Source organism: Grus americana, chromosome 2, assembly GCF_028858705.1.
Source record: "Grus americana isolate bGruAme1 chromosome 2, bGruAme1.mat, whole genome shotgun sequence".
In the NCBI taxonomy this organism is placed as follows: domain Eukaryota; kingdom Metazoa; phylum Chordata; class Aves; order Gruiformes; family Gruidae; genus Grus; species Grus americana.
In genome coordinates this window covers 159,102,282-159,119,924 of record NC_072853.1, presented here as the reverse complement: position 1 = coordinate 159,119,924, position 17,643 = coordinate 159,102,282, and the positions used below count along the sequence as shown (strand labels likewise).

The following is a 17,643-nucleotide window of genomic DNA, read 5'->3' as shown; positions in this document are numbered from 1 at the left end:
TTCAGAAGATACCATTTACTTTTCAACAGACAATTGGGAGGAAATATTTCTGTAGTACACATTTCTATTATACCAAAACTGTTTGACAATAAATTGCAATTTCAGGTGACCTGGAAATACTGTGTTTCTCTCTTGCCTTCTCTCCTAGATGCCTGAAATTAGTTAATCAAATTGCACTAGCGCATGGAAGCTTGCTTTATGTTTTTTAGCTCCCTTGTTCTTTTGGAAATTCCTACACATACAACCTTGTCAACTGAAATGTTTGAACTGTGATCTTGTATGATGAAAAGCAGAAAAACACTCCAAATCAACCTAAGTGCAAGCTTAGCTTTGCCCCTCTAAGTAGTTATGAACACTTTGCCTAAAATATTTCATTTGATGATAGTTGTGTGGAGGTGTAGCAGACAAAGAAGCCACTGATGTTAGGATGCTGGCACAGTTTGGTATCAGGGCACTCTTGGAGCTTTATGGTCTTTGCCTGTACCAGAAGAGTACTCTTGATGCTTCCCATGGTTGGTTGTAGTGTTGAATATTCAATTATGGACCTCTAAGGAAAAGCCCATAGCAGAAATGTTATGGAATGTTTTGCCTAGACCTGCCAGATGTTGATCATCAGAAATGCAGAGGAATAATCTCGAAAAAGCTGAAGAACCCCAAACCCACTTTTTTCTTTCTTTTTTTTTTTTAAACCAAAGATGGTTCTTTGTGTATTGCAGAATCTGTCGGTACTGGTCTAGATGCAAGATACAAAACACTGGGGAATTTCTAAATACTTTAATCCCTGACAACTTGTTTGAAACATTTTGTGTTTATATGTATAGCATATTCCTTCATTTCAGAGTAAAATACCCTTTGTTTTCTTTTCATTTAGGTATCGGAAATTGGCATTAAAATGGCACCCTGATAAAAATCCAGACAATAAAGAAGAGGCAGAACGGCAATTTAAACAAGTAGCTGAGGCCTATGAAGTGTTGTCAGATGGTAGGTATTTTAACAGGGTTCTTGAACTGCAGGTCTCTGGTCTGGGTATCAGACTGAAAATGCTGATGTATGATCCTTTAAAGGGAGATGGTAACTTTGGTTTACCATCCAACTCAATTACTTCCTTGGAGAAGGAATTAATTCAAGGAGAGAAAAAGAAGCTTGCAGATAAGACACAATAAGCAGAAATTTTGGAACAAAAAATTCAGGATCTCTCTAGATGAACAACCAATCCAATTTCCTTCTAGAAATTGAAATCCTATGTTTGCCAGGCCCTCTTCAGAAACTTCTGAAGAGATATCTGTGAATACCAAAATTGATTTTATCTTAGGAGGTAAAGCCAATGTTATCATCAGTATAGTGGAATTATTGTGCTTATCCAATAAAAATCAGGCTAGACAAACTCTGAAGTATCTACTGCTGGGCCTGCTGCTTCTAGTTCTTGTAACAGTAAACTAATCTTGACAAAGCCCAAGCGTACTGTAAACCTTGCTCAAATTTTGTATTGTGTTTGGGTGAATTCCATAAATTCAGTCAACTGTGATACTGAGGAGAATGTTTATATTTAGAATTGTTCTGCAATGGTTGCTTAGCGTGACCCATATGGTGCAGGAATTCAGCTTGTAGTTCACCCGTATCTTTTTGCTTGAAAAATATCATTAACTTTTGCTAGTGTTCTGGCAAAAGCAGCCTGAATCATAACAAAGCGATTTCAGCTACTTTGATTAGTTTCCCCTGTAATTGACTGCAGCTGTCTATATGCTATTTCTGAAGTGTCCTTGATTTCACGTGGGACCAGCGAGCATGGGAAAGCTATATTTAAAGCACTAGCAGCATCTAGATTACCTTTCAGAATTTGGCCTGGTTTATCAAGCTGCAGTCTTGTACACTCTGTTTCTGTGGTTGGTTTTGATACTTAATTGACATGGGAGAAACAGAACTTAATTTATGGGCAGTTCATTGTATGCTTGTCTTCTAGAGTACTTTAACCTTCTTACGCAATTTTTTTGAGCAAGATAAAAATAGGGTACAGGTCTGGTTGTTATACAGATCTTTAAGTTCTTCGGAAACAGTACACTGCTAGAATTTCAGAACACTTTCTAAAAATGCTGCCTGTTTTTGGATCTAGACCAAATCCTAAGTTACTGGTTTCTTAGTAATTGTTTGTACAGCACAGGTATCTGACTCCTGAGCCCTGTGGTTGAGAGGCAATCAGCTGTCCTGCAGACTTAATGAAGTCTTCTGACACTGTTGCAGGCTTGAATGAAGACAGATTTTTGGCAGAAGAATAGTTTTGCAAGGGGTTACATAAGCAAGGAATATTGAAATTGGGTGATCATAGAATACACTTCCCTTGTGGTTTCAAGAACGTTATATTTTTCAAGATGAACTTCGGGCTTTGAGTCCTCAGGTCTTCCTCTCTGTTTCCTGCTTCTTCTGACAGTTTGTCTACCTTACTGCTTTGGTCATTTTTCATTGGTGGGTGGGTTAACTTCCTTTCTTTAAATATTGTTTTTTAGAAAGGCAGTACGGGTAATGTACTAAGCTTTGCTCTGTGCGTGTGTGTGTGAGTCTATTGCAAGTTTCTGTTATTTGTACATGATGACCAGTATATAAAATTTTAATTCCTGTTAGAATTATTTTACTTTTCAGCAGCTGTTTGAGGTAACTGCATGTTCTTTCATTGATGCTATTGAAATTTCAAAAATGTCTTTCACTGAGGAGATTCCAGTGGGAATAGCATGTTAAGAGTCCAAGCTTGGATGCCCTGACTGTTTTTTGGCTGATGCTTTCACACCAGTGCAAGCAGAATAAGCAGAATATCTGCCTCTTTAAGCTCTTTAGGTTCCCTTCCAGTACCAACAGCACAGTCTGATCTTATGTAGTAACGTAGATCTATTTTTTTCTTCCCTTTCTCATGGATACTGGAAGACTGGTCTGCAGTGAAAGTAAGAGTGAGCTGTTCCAGGTCTCATAAAGTAATAGAGAACAAGCAGTTTGAGTCAAATCCTTCAATGGCACTTTAACATCATTCCCCTTTATTGAACTAGAAGTGATTATAATTAATTTGAGAGGTTTTGCAGTCACTCACGCGAATGCTGTCCTTCCTTTCTCACATGTCTGTTGCAATGGGCTTAGTCTTATGCAATAAAAGGGAAAGAGGCAATAGTCAAGGTTTGCAACAAGGGAAATTCTGGTTGGATAGAAGGAAGAAAATGCTTACGATGAGAATGCTTGAGCACTGGGACTGTTTTCCAGAGAGACTGTGGAATCTTCTCCTCTTGAAGATTGATTGAGATCAGGGCTTTATCCAGGCAAGTTTTGAGATTAGACTTGTTTGGAAGAGAAGGTTAAATTTCAGAGGTCTTTTACAACCTAAAGCTTTCCATAGTACTTAGATAAAGATGAAGACTGCAGTATTCTGTTGAAAGGCAAGCTTCCTTGTGAAGTTTGTCCTTGTATCAGAATTTTTTTTGACACAACAGGACCTGAGGTTCTGCAACTGAATGGTAGTAAGTCTAAAGTTTAGTACCTGTTCTTCAGAACCTACACCGCTTTGGCATTCCTCAACAAAAATGTTCACCAGTTACATGCCAGAACTTTCTTAACTAAACTAGCTTTGAGAAGAAGTTTAGCTGTTAAGTCTGAGTTAAGTCTTTTTGGTTTTCTCCAAATTCAGTGTACCTATTTACTGACATGATGTGCTACTTCTATTGTAGCTAAAAAACGTGACATCTATGACAGATACGGAAAAGAAGGCTTAATAAATGGAGGCGGAGGTATGTTGACAACTATCAGTTCTTTGCTTTCTCTATTCTGGTGGAAAGCCATTTTCTGCAGCTTTCTTTTTAAGATGGGAATCTGTAAATGCCTTTACTAAGGCCTAAAATGTAATCTGAAAATTGAAATTACAATTGTTTTTTACAATTTTTCTAATTGTTGTAAAAAGTATTACTGGTATCTGGAAACGGAGAAAAGAATTAGTTATAAAAAGTATTGTGTGTATTTAACTTGAGCGATACCTGAAAGGAAAGAGAAATTTTAGAAATGTGTTTATATTTCTAAATGATTCAAATATCATATAGGCCTGAACTTTCTTGTTAGGAAGAATGTGTGAGGGTAATTGAAATTTAACTTCTTTTTGTAGGTGGAAATCATCACGATAATCCATTTGAATTTGGATTTACATTCCGTAACCCAGAAGATGTCTTTAGGGAGTTTTTTGGTGGAAGGGACCCCTTTTCATTTGACTTCTTTGGTAAGTAATCCACTGGTTTTAGTTATGCATATCTAAAGTGCAGCTAAAGCTTTACTTTTACAAAACAAACATAGCTAATGCAGCTTTATTAGAAATAGCTCTGAAAATTGGAGGTAAACAATTGGTATTTTGTGTTATATTTAAAATGTTTGTTTCCTACCTGTTTGTTCTCGGTTTATTTGATAGTACAGAACACATATGGCTTGCCAATTCATGTTTTGTTGGAAGGCTTGGTTTAAAAAAACGTAAAATTGTGGCTTCTATGTCTCTGTAGGTTGGAAGGAAGTAACATTCAACAGAAAAAGTATACACTGGAATTCCCTCTCTAGAATTTGACCTGGTGAACTTAGTCTGTTGAATTTGATCTCTTTCAATTTGTAAATACTTAATGTAGCTTTGAGAGCTTCTGAACTGGACAGGTTAACTGTAACTGTTACAACATAGCTCTCAGTGTGAACTTGTGTCTTAGCAGAAATGATTTTCTTGTATCAAAATAAGAACAGTTGCATACATAATCTAGACACTCTCCCAAATTCATGTCATGTGTTTGCTTGGGGGATAGAGTTGCTAAAGGCTCAGATAAATAGTTCTTGAGCTTGGATGCTTCATTTAGTTAAAGGAAGCAATCTGTGATAAAGTTGTCAAAGTAATCTTTTTTTTTTTTTTTTTTTTACCATAGTGCTGCTAATGGTCTTTTGGGATGTGATGTTGCTTGCTTTAGTGTATTGAATGTCTTTCCAGAGGTGCTGGAGTTCTTACTCAATTTCTCTATGTTCTACTGTATAAAATGCTGTGACATACAAAGCAGATCAGATCCTGTGTTCAGTATTTAATTAGAGACAGTAAAACATCCCATATTGAAAACTGCAAGAAGTATACTTGAAGAACAAAGCTCTCTTCCTATTCATTGCCTTGTTATTGATTAATCTCTATAATTATGTAAATGTTTTAATATTTTTAAAGGTAATTTTTTTATCTTTGCTGGCAGCATTAAGGGGCTAATTTGCCTCAGATTTTAATTATATCTTTAGTTTGCTATTCAGGGATCATCAGTTGTTGGATGACTAATGAAGGATTAGAAAAAGGGTTAAAGGGCTAGAGGTTGAATTCAGCAGAAGGTTAGTTGATGAATTAGATGAGTAGCTAGAGGAAGAATCTCATAAAGGATAAGCAGCTGAACTTGAGCAATTAGATCCAGTGGGAAGTCAGCAGGAGTAATAAAGGGCAGATTGGAGGAAGCATCTAGCAAAATACTGATGGGTGAAATGGGAACTGAACTAGCAAGATGCAACTTCTTCACTGTTCCTGCAGCAGCAGCAGCAGAATCTTAAGGAATACTGAATGAAGATTTCAGTTTAGATGAGATGAGTGATCTCAGCACTGGTTAGGCCACATCTGGAGCTACGTCCACTGGGTTCCCCAGTACAAGAGACAGAGCTACTGGATAGAGTCCAGTGAAGTGCCACTAAGACAAATAAGGGGCTGGAGCATCTCTCACATGAGGAAGAGGCTGAGACAGCTGAAATTGTTTGGCATAGAGAAAGCTCAGAGTGGGGGTCTCATCAAAATATATGTGAAGGGAGAGTGTAAACAAGATGGAGCCAGGCTGTTGTCAGTGGTGCCCAGTGGCAGGACAAGAGGCGGTGGGCACAAACAGAATCATGGGAGGTTCTGCCTAAAATTAAGGCAACACTTTTCTACTTTGAGGGTGACTGAGCATTAGAGCAGATTGTCCAGAGAGGTTGTGGAGTCTCCGTGTTTGGAAATACTCAGAAGCTATCTGGATGTGGTCCTGGGCAACCTGCTCTAGGTGGCCCTTCTTGAGCAGGGGATTGGACCAGATGACCTGCCAGCCTCAACCATTCTGTGATTGAGTGGTAGAAAACCTAGAAAAATCTGAGCAAGATGTTGAGTAGGAAGCTAGCGAGGTGCTATTTTGTTTATTTTTGAATCTATGATACTTTAAATAAATAGTTGGTTCTCAATCAGGTATCTTTAGAGCAAATTGTATAGGTAAGGCATGTTCTAGCTTCTGGGAGACTGACATAGTCTTGATTTTGATTATATTTACTTCATCAGCACAAAACATTTAACTTGCTGTCTCTAAAAATGTCAGTGTTCATGACTAACCTTAAAGCTGTGATTAAGTTCTGCATGTTAAATAGCCATGGGCTTAAAAACAACCTGAGGACTTACCTTTTGGAATCCTTGGAAGGCTGTACAGTATAGTGCTTAGAGCTATCTAGCTTATCAAATGGAGGGACCACTACTGCCAAAGGTTTCCTGGGGTATTGCGGCTACTTTAGCCTCTCCTGTACAGGACTAGTGATGCATCTTACCCTGTGGAAACAGTGGACTTTAAAACATACCTCTGCACCGATGATATCGAGACATGCTTCCAAAAGCATTCTCCCCTTGCTCAGCACCCCAATTTATTTATTTATTCAAAAACAGGTTATCTACCTCATGTTTTGATCAGGGTCATTGTCAGATTTAAGATACGAGTAATGTGGTGCAGGCTCCGCATGTTGCAGAGTAAGGCTCTGGTACTGTCAGCAGTGTTACGTGTGTTCCAGTTGATGAAAACAGTTTCAAAGCTGCCTCCACTTCCTGTGATAGTGGCAGTGATCAGAGTCCTAAAACTTGTGTTGAGCTTTGGATTCTGAGTCAAAGCTCTTGTAATTTTTTTAGTCAGAAGGCTTCAAAAGGAACACCTCTTTTTTTTGGGGAAAAAAAAATTAATTAAATGCTTAAGACGTTCTCTAATATGGGAAAGTGTAACTCAACACAATTCTTCCACAACTTTCTATAAAAAGTGTTCACAACAATCTCTGCAATATTCATGTGAATGTTTAGGTACTACAACGTGAAAATATGGGTGCTTTCAGCTGAATGTAGTACCTTTACTAATGCCAAAAGCAAGCAGTAGCATTGTATGTATAACATGAATATTTGTATTGGTGAACTAGAGCCTTTGTAGATTCTGCTGTGTTGAAACACTGGTGGGACAGTTTTTTCAACTTCTTCATTAATTTTCTGTGGAACCAGTGACTTTTTAAGGAGCGACTCAGGTTATAATTGGTTTTATAAGGAAATGAATAAGGACTGAGGTCATGCTTTCTAAAAATGTACACTAGAGGAATCAAAGATGAAATTGAATAAATACTTCAAAATTTTTGCACTTCTTATATAGTTTGAAGTGGCATGTAGTGAAGCCCACAGAATGGAGGTGGGACTGTATATCCTGATTGCCATTGAATAGGTGAAGAGCAGTATTCAGATGCATAATCCCTGTAAATTTATGGATGTGAAGAATTTCTAAAACTGTGCTATGAATTGAATCTATTAAACTTCACTGAGCTGTGTTACACTACTACTGCAGTTACAGAAAGTTTTCTTTATAAACAGAGGTATCTTTATTCATCTGTAGAAAAGAGGAGAATATATGAAGACTTCTGCAGTGATTTTTTTTTTTGACCGATGAGTCCCTTCAGACTTCTGAAATGAAACTTTATAATACTGTTGAAGACAGCTCTGAACACTTCCAAGCGGAGCAAAGTTAATGTTATGCGCTATGTGTTGCACCGGAATTAACTCAGCCAGTCACAATTTCCCTTCACTGATTTGCAGTCAAATTGTTTGTAAAAATAAGGGTGTACAAAGGCCAGTAGTTTTTAAAACTTTGATAATAGAACAGCAGCTCTCTTAGCTTTTGAGACGCGGGCTTGCTTTCTGTGACATCTTGTTTCAGCAGAATCTACTTTTTCCTAGCAAGCTCTTCCAGTGATACTTTTCAATATCTTTGACATACAGATGGATGATAATCCTTATAACAGAAATAAAAGAAAAGGTGATGCTTCCTATGCAGTACTACTCTTTGTATTGCGAAAGTACTGCCTTGGACTATCAATATCTGCTTAACTGCTATTCAGCACTCTGTACCATATACCTCTTCTATTCTTTGACTGTCCTTTGACATTAGAACTGAATGTTTACTATTAAGAGGGATTGATTTCTCAATTCAATAAGTTTGTTTTATACTTAAACAGTAGCCTACTTAATTTATATATGGTGCTTGCCTTGATTCGGTTTATTTGTGTTCAATGTAGTCTTTTGTTTGTTTTCTACTTGTAAACTTTTCAAGGACATTCCTTTGCTGTATTTTAACAGTTCATAGTGAGGGAAGGTCCCCAATGTTAACACTGGTAATGGAGACGTAGTCATTAATTTAAAGACTACTACTTCAGGCATTGCGAAGGAACGAACTGATGGGTTTTGGTGTAGGCAAAAATGCTTGACTGATTCTAGGCTGTTAAAGAATTGACTTAGGCTTTTCAGATTCTCACTTCAGGAACGGGTTATGTGTTGGAAGGGATTATCAGTGAGGAATTAATTGAAAGATGTAGGGGATATCACAAGAACACAACATTGCCTAACAGGCAATTTAGTAGTTCAAACAGCTCCTTAAGTAGTTAGGTCATCACTTCATATACATTTAGCTTCACATACTTGAGCATCTCAGATACACACTTGGTGAAATTTGAGGTGGTTTAGGGTAATTTCTCTATGGGCTGGAAAACACAACTCGGGACCTACAGCAGACCAGCTTCTAGCCATGTCTAGAAGCTAGACAGGATGTTTCAGAGCACTTCAAACAGCTTTAGATGCCTGTATGTCTAGTCAAATGAATCTCACAAGGAACCATGCTTTTCTCTGCAGTAGAATGTGTTAATAATGTGATAAGTTGCTCTAGATGGATACCTTCTCTAGACTTTGTCGAAGAGAAGTTTGTTTCCATAATCTCTTTCCACATAGATTATAATCCTGTCAGTTTTGCTGTAGTTCCTGAACACTTTAGTATTCTCAGTGTACCTGCTGAGATGGTATTTAATAAATATCTTAAATATTTTTCTTAGTTTGTGAAGTAGAATTCAGGTTGTCTTTAAATTTAATACCAGATGATGCATATAAACCCATATACCTCGTTTATGCGGTATTTAAATATCTGCGCTCTTGGAAACCAAAGGTAAAGTTAAACTTAACATCTTTATATGGCTAATTAGATATAAATATTTGTCACAGAGAACATCAACTAGCTAGTTATATGGTATGTAGTTTGGTTCCATCAAACAACAGAATTACAGCAGCTTGACTAGTATCAATTACATAAAATAAAGCATAAGCATTCTGGAAAAGTATAGTGAGTTATTTTAAGTATCCAGGCCAGAGAGTCTTCACCTGACAGGAAAGAGGAAAATCTATGTGCAGTAATCAATGCAAACTCTATTCTACATGATCTGTGTTTTAGGGTGTTGTTTAGGAATGGGATAGCTTCATCTGTCATTTCATCTCAAGGACAGAAGGTTGTCTTGCTGGGGCTGAAGATTTGAGTAAGAGTGAGATCATGGTTTTAATCCACATGTAGTCCCGTTCTGATAGTTATGATGCTTAGGTGTTCTAATGCAAAATCCATTTGTTAGTCAAATGGGTTCTTAAAACTTAAAATGGAGGTGGCTTTCAATTAAAGCTATCTTGCACAACACTGTCCCCTTTGTAATTAGTCTTTTTGTGGACATAAACTTGCAGCTTTTGATATTTATGAAGTGCTCAGAGATTAATTAGCATGTGCATTCATTGCTTTGGTATGAACGTGCACAGTTGTATTTCGTAAGTCTTGGATCAGAAGTGTCCACTGAATGGTCCAAATCTCACTACTGTGAATTTTTCAGAAATAACTTGATTGGTTCAAAGAAAGTCTGAAACACAGGAATTGTCTCACCCAGACAGCATTATCAAACAGGAATACGTAATTCTGTGGCTCCATGGGCAGCTAAACTAATATATAGCTTCTGCTGCTGGAAGGGAGGAGGCCTTGTTCCAAATTCTCATGTTAGTCTTAAAATGTCAATCTTTGACTAATGTCCTGTTAAATGCATTGAGAAGCTGTTTGATAGCACACTGGCCAAAGAGGAAGTTAATCTTGGGCATCTCAAGCCAGTTCAGGGTGTTAGTCTCCAAGAAAATGGTTTGGTTTTGCTTTTTTCTTGTACGACTAGCAGGTTAAATTGGTCAGAGGACAAATGCTGAACATAGCACAAGGAGAACAGGTCACACAATGGTAGTGGAAGATTCCTCCATTTTTAAGGTGTGCCTGAACATTTGGCAGCTGTTTGAGAAATATTGAAATACTGATTAGAGTTGGACTTGCTGTACTCTAGCATATTTGTAATTATGGTATAGATGGCATTCAAAGGTAATGTTTTAAGTCTCCTTTTTCTAGAAAATTACTAATTCCAGGATCTCTGCTATATATCATTAAAAAGACTTTCAAATGTTTCTGCTGGTAAATGTTCTTAAATCAGTGGGGTAAACATCTGTTTGGCATCTAATTTGTGGAAGTGAGCAATTATAAAAGACCATGCTGAAACACTCTAGGCAGGTGAATCAACAGTGCTTGCAACAGCATCTTAGTGTCTCTTCTGAGTAAGTGGCATCAACAGTATGTTTATTTTGTAGTTAAGGAAGAAAAAAATTTTCATGTAAAAGTGCTTACAGGTTTCTGTGGCCTGCCCAGTTCTGATGATAGGCTTTTTTGTGCCTGGGTACAATCCAGAGCTGTAGCATGAGCTTCTCTGTGTATTGACTGCAAATCTGCGTATTTGAAACTTTTTTCAAATAGGAGACAAGTTAGAAACACCTACTCCAAGAATTCTGTTTTATTGTATGTATCATACATCTATAGCCCTTTGCACAAACACGTTATTTAGACCAGCATTTCAGACTCTCTTCTGGCATGATCTATAAAGTAATGTACAGTGTGCTTTTGATACAAAGAAATGATGGCAGACAGGCAGCCTGTACTGCCTTTGCTTATTGAAACACTGCAGACTGGAATACTCAGTGCCGTTGAGTTTGACTGCCTCCATATGTAGGGGCTGAGCAGCCTTTCAGCATTACTCTGCTCAGTGTGTTGCAGCTACAGTGTCATCCTCCTGCATCTGCAATAAGGGCATTTGGCTCGTGTGTCATGTTTTGGCAGAGGCAATAGCGTGGCTCAGACTGCAAAGAACAAAGGAAAGAATGTTGACTGGTTGGGGAAGTAGCCCAGTGAGTGGTGACTGAGCAGTGATCCTGTTTTTACAGGGTAATGTTCCTTTGCATGCTGTCCCTGTAAGATTATCAACATCTCTGGCTGCAGCAGTGTGTGCATGTGAGAACATTTGCTGACAGTGCACCATTTATCTCAACACTTGATTTCCTGGAGGTGAATGATGGCATTGCACTGGAACGTGCTCAACGCTTTCATCAGGGATAGGGTCGTACTACGGCTGAAAGCACCTTCCTGTGCTGCTTTTGACCCTTGGGCACTTCTTCCTGCTGTCTTCCTTGTAACCAGCACAGTTGCTTTTATGGTTGCACTGTGAACCCTAGCAAAGAATTGATGTAGCTGAACTTGCTTTCATCTGGAGATGCTCTTTTCAGCTGCTCAGTTCCTGATCAGGTTCCCCAAGCAGCTGCTGGGGTACAAGTGTCACAGTAGAAGTGACTGCCATAGGAAATGTGGCGCTTTATAGTGTATCGTGATGATTTCAGTTAATGGATTAGATTTAATGAATTTCATGAAATATAACTGAATTGTGGACTGCTTCAAATGTAGGTATTCTGGTTTTTGCTCCCTTTCCTCCCTTAGCCTATTGTGTGGTGCTTTCCCACTGGTTTTCTTTCAGATAGGCCAGTCTTGCCAATACTGACCCAGATTAGCTCATGGATGCAACAGAAAGCTAACAATACAAATGCTGTCAGTGTTTTCTTTGGATCAATGAATTCATGCAACTTGTCATTTGGTTTCATGATCATGAGACAGGAAAGAGTGATCACATCTTTCAAGTAGTATTCTGCAATTGGATTACATTGCTGAAAGTGAGAAAATCCTGTTTCTGTGTTAGAGCTGAGGGCTCCTGAGGGGGGCAGGGATGATACCCTACCTCATTTTGCACTGCAGAAAGATATGCAGTATAGTTTTGACTTTTGAGGTTAAATTCTTTCTTTGTGACTGCAGAAAAGCAAGGTAGTATTCCATGGTTCACAGTGAGCTGGTTTAGCCAGAGGAATGAGACAGTCACCGTGTTTGAATTGGCAAAGATTTTTCCAAATAAATTATTTTGGAAATACTACCTCTAACGTAATTATTTTGAGGTGTGTTTGTTAGTATACAGTCTTTTGTGTTGCGGAGGGTTTTGTGTTCCCACCTTCACATTAACTTTTTGGCTTCTGTAACTGCACTCTTCCTACCTAGTAACAGCAAGAGTCTTTCGTTGTGTCTCTCTTGGGAACAGGTTACCACGAGTTCCTTGCTTAAGCATTTGCTTTTTCCCCCAAAAGCTCCATGTCATCGTCTGTTGTTGATAGCCTAGAAGTCTGTCTTGCTGGCTTCCTTGACATTTCTCACCTTTTGTTCTTTCTTGATCTTTGCTTTTTTGACAGCACCACAAGCTTCGTGTCCCAGTTATGCTCCAACATTTCTGTTGAAACTGAATCTGATACTGTGTCCTCCCATAAACTGCTGGTAATACCCAGATTAGAATAAACTGGGTTTATCTCCAAAAAGGAGATAAATACTGATATTCTGAAGTACCACTGGTCTAACATTTTGGTTTTCTGAAGCTTTTCAGTTTTATATTACTCACATAGTATTTTCTCTTTTTAGAAAGGCCTTCACGTTTGTGTTTCTACTGCTTAGTTTTGTTGATCTGATATGCTTCTAACATTCAGTAAGAAAATTACACAGATTGTGAGTTGCACTATAATGACTATCAATAAGAGTCATTAAAAAACCCCAACACTCCGATATTGTGATATTCACTGCATTTGAACTGTTCAGAAAAAGCCATCTATGTGAAAAGTTTGTCGTGCATGGGAAGGTTCTGCTAAATCACAAAAATAGACCTACCAGGCTGAAATGTTAGTATTTTGCTGAGTGGTACTATTAATCATCCTGATTTAGGGACTAAAAGCATAAACAGAGTCTGGGTAGTTGTGAGGTTGCTATATTAATGTGTTTTTGGTGGTGGATACAACAGATGATAATGCAGAAGCTTCCTGCTGCCTTCTCTCCTGCATGTTTTTGGCATTTTTTTTCTGCATGCTGTACCTGGACAGCTGTCAGGATAGTAAGAAAAACTCCCTCAGGGAAGTCCTACCCATTTTCCTGTCTGTGCATAATCCATCTTGCTGAGCATTCTGCAGTCTACTGCAGAAGACTGGTTGGAGTATCTTACTGGAGAGAATTATAGGAAGAGCACTGAAGGATTATTAGCAGGGCTGCTAACTGAAATCACCCGAGGCTAGAACACTAGCTAATGTGGAGCGCTGACCTCTTTCTTTGATGTGTAGCGTTGCCAAAGGCTAATAAGGCATGTCCAGGTCTCGGTGAGGTTTTTTTGTGGCTAGTAGGCGATAATCCATTTAGAACCTGGGTTGATAGCAGCGATCTCTGGGAGATGCTGTGATCCTTCCTTAAAAACCTTTGCATTTCTGCTGCTGTTGTGCCAGGGAGGAGAGATTCACTTGCAGAATAGGCTGATGTACTGCGGAGGATTAAAAACTCAAAGCTTACATGGTAGGTTGCTTTGTTTTTATTTGAACTCCAGGTAACAAGAAAAAATGGACTATAAATAGAAAGCTTAACAGTGGGAGTAATATAATATAGATCATTTGTACACGTGAGTGAATGACCTTCATAACTAACTTATGAGTCACTCTAGTGAGAATAAATTGGACTACGAAACAATTAACTCCAGTGGCTTTGCTTGCTAGCTGATATGCTAGTCTGAAAAAAATCACCTTTTTTAAATGGGCGTAGTGCTTGTTCTAGAAATAGTAATTTTAGTGGTAGGTTCCCATATTTTCATGCCCAAGCGTTGGTTTCGTTTCTGTTGTTTTAAAGGTAATAACAGGTCATCTTTATGTTTAAGAAAACTTGTTCTACATTAAAAAAGCACAAAATGAAAAAACACCCAATGCAGGAAAAAAAAAATCTTACCACTTGCTTGTTTAGTGTATGTAAGAGAAAAGTTTGGTCCTGTCTTGTTTATTCAATAACTGTAAAAGCTAGGGGAAGGCTAGGGTTATTTTGTTGTTGTTCTTGGCATTTTATGTCTTTGCTGATGTCTGAAGCTCAGTGGCTGCCTTTGTTCAGCATAAATACATTGTGATGTTTTCACTTCTGTTAAGTAATCGCACATAAACCAGAAGGTAACTAATATCTTTTTATTATCATATCGCTTGCTTTAGTATTGTCACTATTTCATTGACTTGGTGACTTATCATAAATCAGCTCGGATTTTTGTGGGAGTACCAGAGGTGGAGTAAATACTGTGTTTCTGACCTTCACTTTGTCTGTTTGTAGTTCTGAACAGTCACGCAGTTGTAAGAGTTGTCCTTGCTTTCATACTTCTATTGCTGCTATCACCAGTTTTTGCATTTTTCAGTAAGAGCTTATTCTGAGCAGTGTTTCAGTGTTTATCTTTCAGTATTGAGTCCCCACTTGTAAAACTTGGTAAAATTGTTGGTACTGTATAATGCTCATTCTGGGAGAGTTGTGATTGATGGAGAGAGCGGTTGAAGTTCCTAAACTCTTCTGATTTTAATGCAGGTGTTATGTTTATTGAGTATCTGTTAGATGATTACAATTTCATATGTTGTTCTTTAAGAACACTAGTGAAAAACAGTTTCCAGATAACTCTACTAATAACTATTTTTAGGAAAATGTGATAAAGTAAATATGTATTGCTTGTATATGTCTGGTGTGTTCATCCACCTCCATCCCTCTTTTCTTTTTTCCTTTTTTTTTTTTTTTTTTGAAAGAGGCTATTGTCTTCCTGATGAGGATGGAACAGCAGCTGTTCTGAATGACATAACAGTTGTACTTGAATTTGAAATAGCATTTTATGCATGACCCCCTTTCTCTATTTCTCCCCTCTTCCTCCTCCTTGGTAGGGACTAAATGCCTCTTTGGGATTCTGTGTGTAAACCTCAATACTTTGTCTAAAAGTGCTTCAGAATCAGTGTTTGAAGTACCTAATGTGACAAGTGCTAAAATAAACACTTTGAACACTTTAAGATTATGAGTCATCAATCCCTGGCTGCTGTTTTTATATTTCAATAATTGATACAACCTATCTGGAAGTTACTTTTCAGAGACCTCATCATGGTGATCCACAATAGATCTTAAATAGAAATAAGCTAGAAAGTTCAGGTACCTGTGTGCAATACTGTAAGATTTGTTAAATTCAAATTCTAAGAGTTTAATTTGTCTGTAGTGCTACTCTTAATTTTGCACCTTGGAAAACCTTAATCTGACAACAGAGAGTCCTGTAGAACAGCTGAAGGATTTGCCTTACGGTGACTTGGTGTGTAGAGATTATGATTATGCATCTGAGGAGTGTTAAATTTGTCAAATGCTAACTGACTGGATGTAGATCACTTCAAATAAATACTAAGTACATTTTTTATCATACCTACAGTGTATTATGCTATATGAGCATGTGGTGGAAATAGTACTAGTTCTGTAGCTCTTGCCAATTCTATTATACTGAAAACTGTGTTTACATTAGTTTTACTGGATTTTAATATTAAACAGCTAAAATAAGGAAATCAGCTGCTTTTTATAATTATTTTTAAGTCCAAAAGTGAGACAGAATTTAGTCTGGAAGGAGCATAGGAATTCCCTTTTTAGTGGACTGTTTAGCTCAGTAGCATCAAATATTTCAAAGGAAGAATCTAATCTGTAACAGGAAATCTATTTTTTTAATGAAGAATCCCTAATGATTAAATACAGAATAGAATAGACTTTCATTTGGAAGGGATCTACAATGATCATCTAGTCCAACTGCCAGACCACTTCAGGACTGACCAGGTTAAAGCATGTTATGAAGGGCATTGTTCAAATGCCTCTTAAACACTGACAAATCCCTCAGTAATATTGACCTCTTAAATGTTGTGTTCTGTTTTGTAGAGGACCCTTTTGAGGACTTCTTCGGGAGCAGGCGGGGTCCAAGGGGAAGCAGAAGCAGAGGTGGTGGATCATTTTTCTCTGCCTTTAGTGGATTCCCTGCTTTTGGAAGTGGTTTTTCTTCATTTGACACAGGTAAATATCAAAACGTTCAACAGGGAATGCAGTTTTGATTCACAAAAGTTCTCAATATAAGAAGCTGATAAATACTTTTTTTAAAAGATGCTGCCTTAATTTGTGAAATTCCAAAGTATTGTATTTTATTTTGTTTTGTTCTGTTTTATTTTATTTTATGCCACTCTGTAAGGTCTGAATGTAAATAAAGCCATAGCTACAGTATTTGGCTTACCTGAAAGGTTATTAAAAGTAGAGACCTCTAAGAGGTAGAACTTTTTGTGGTTTTAATTTTGGTTCTACAGTTTCTTCACAGCTTTAGAATTATTTTTGTTCCATATCCTTTTAAGGGTTGGGGGTGATGTGCACCTAAACCCCATGGTACTACTCAGTATTACTTCTGGGGTAGTCAATTTGAATGCTGACCTCTGTATTTCAGAGGTTGCCGAGAGCTGCTGGTAGTCGGCATCCTTTCAAGCGTTAGGATTCTGGGTATTAGTTGGGATGTTAGTGATACAAAACTTATTCCGTCTGCTAACTCAGGGCATCCCAACATCTACATTAAAGGAAAAAACCAGACTCATTAAAGTTACTAGCTTTACCTTGAGTGGAAAGAATGATGTAATGGTTGAGTTCAGCAGACAGGCCAGAGTGCCTTTTCTTCAGGAGAGGTTGTGACAAATTTTTTTGACAATGCTGTGCATTTGGAATTTGAGCTATGGGTCCATACGGAAGAAGTTGATGGGGCTGGAGCCAGGTTTTTATTCTCACACTGCTTTTTAATGCCATCAGTCACTGATGCTGTGTTGATGCAACCAGCTAAGGCCATCCCAAAGCTAGGATGTCATCTGAGTAGCTGATAAATTTGGATCCCACAGTCATGCAAAAATAACTTTTTTTTTGTCAAATACCTTCTTTCCCAATAGGTTTTACTTCGTTTGGTTCACTGGGACACGGAGGCCTTACTTCGTTCTCCTCTACGTCATTTGGTGGTGGTGGAATGGGTAATTTCAAATCAGTATCAACCTCAACTAAAATAGTTAATGGCAGAAAAATTACTACAAAGAGGTAAGTGATATAAATATTTTTGTATGAAACTATACGTAGAGACATATATAGCTATAAATACATGCATATAAATATATGTATATAAAAACAAATATAGTGAAATGTGTGTAAATATATTTTTACTTTTGATGTTGTGGTCATCATTGTGCTTGTATTTCTCTGAATGCTTAAAAAAAGAATTTAAAAGTTTTATTGGGTTCTCTGACTC

At 37.7% G+C, this 17,643-nt stretch overlaps 1 protein-coding gene across 4 annotated transcripts in view; it reads left to right on the top strand.

Annotated features, from left to right (window-relative positions):
• The window catches only part of DNAJB6 (DnaJ heat shock protein family (Hsp40) member B6), a 63,202-nt gene that overhangs the window by 10,526 nt on the left and 35,033 nt on the right, over positions 1-17,643 (top strand). For all 4 annotated transcript variants that reach the window (XM_054814121.1, XM_054814122.1, XM_054814120.1 and 1 more), the window contains exons 3-7: positions 872-981; positions 3,702-3,761; positions 4,130-4,240; positions 16,257-16,388; positions 17,294-17,435. In XM_054814121.1, coding sequence (XP_054670096.1) covers positions 872-981; positions 3,702-3,761; positions 4,130-4,240; positions 16,257-16,388; positions 17,294-17,435 — 555 coding nt within the window. The remainder of the gene's footprint in view (positions 1-871; positions 982-3,701; positions 3,762-4,129; positions 4,241-16,256; positions 16,389-17,293; positions 17,436-17,643) is intronic.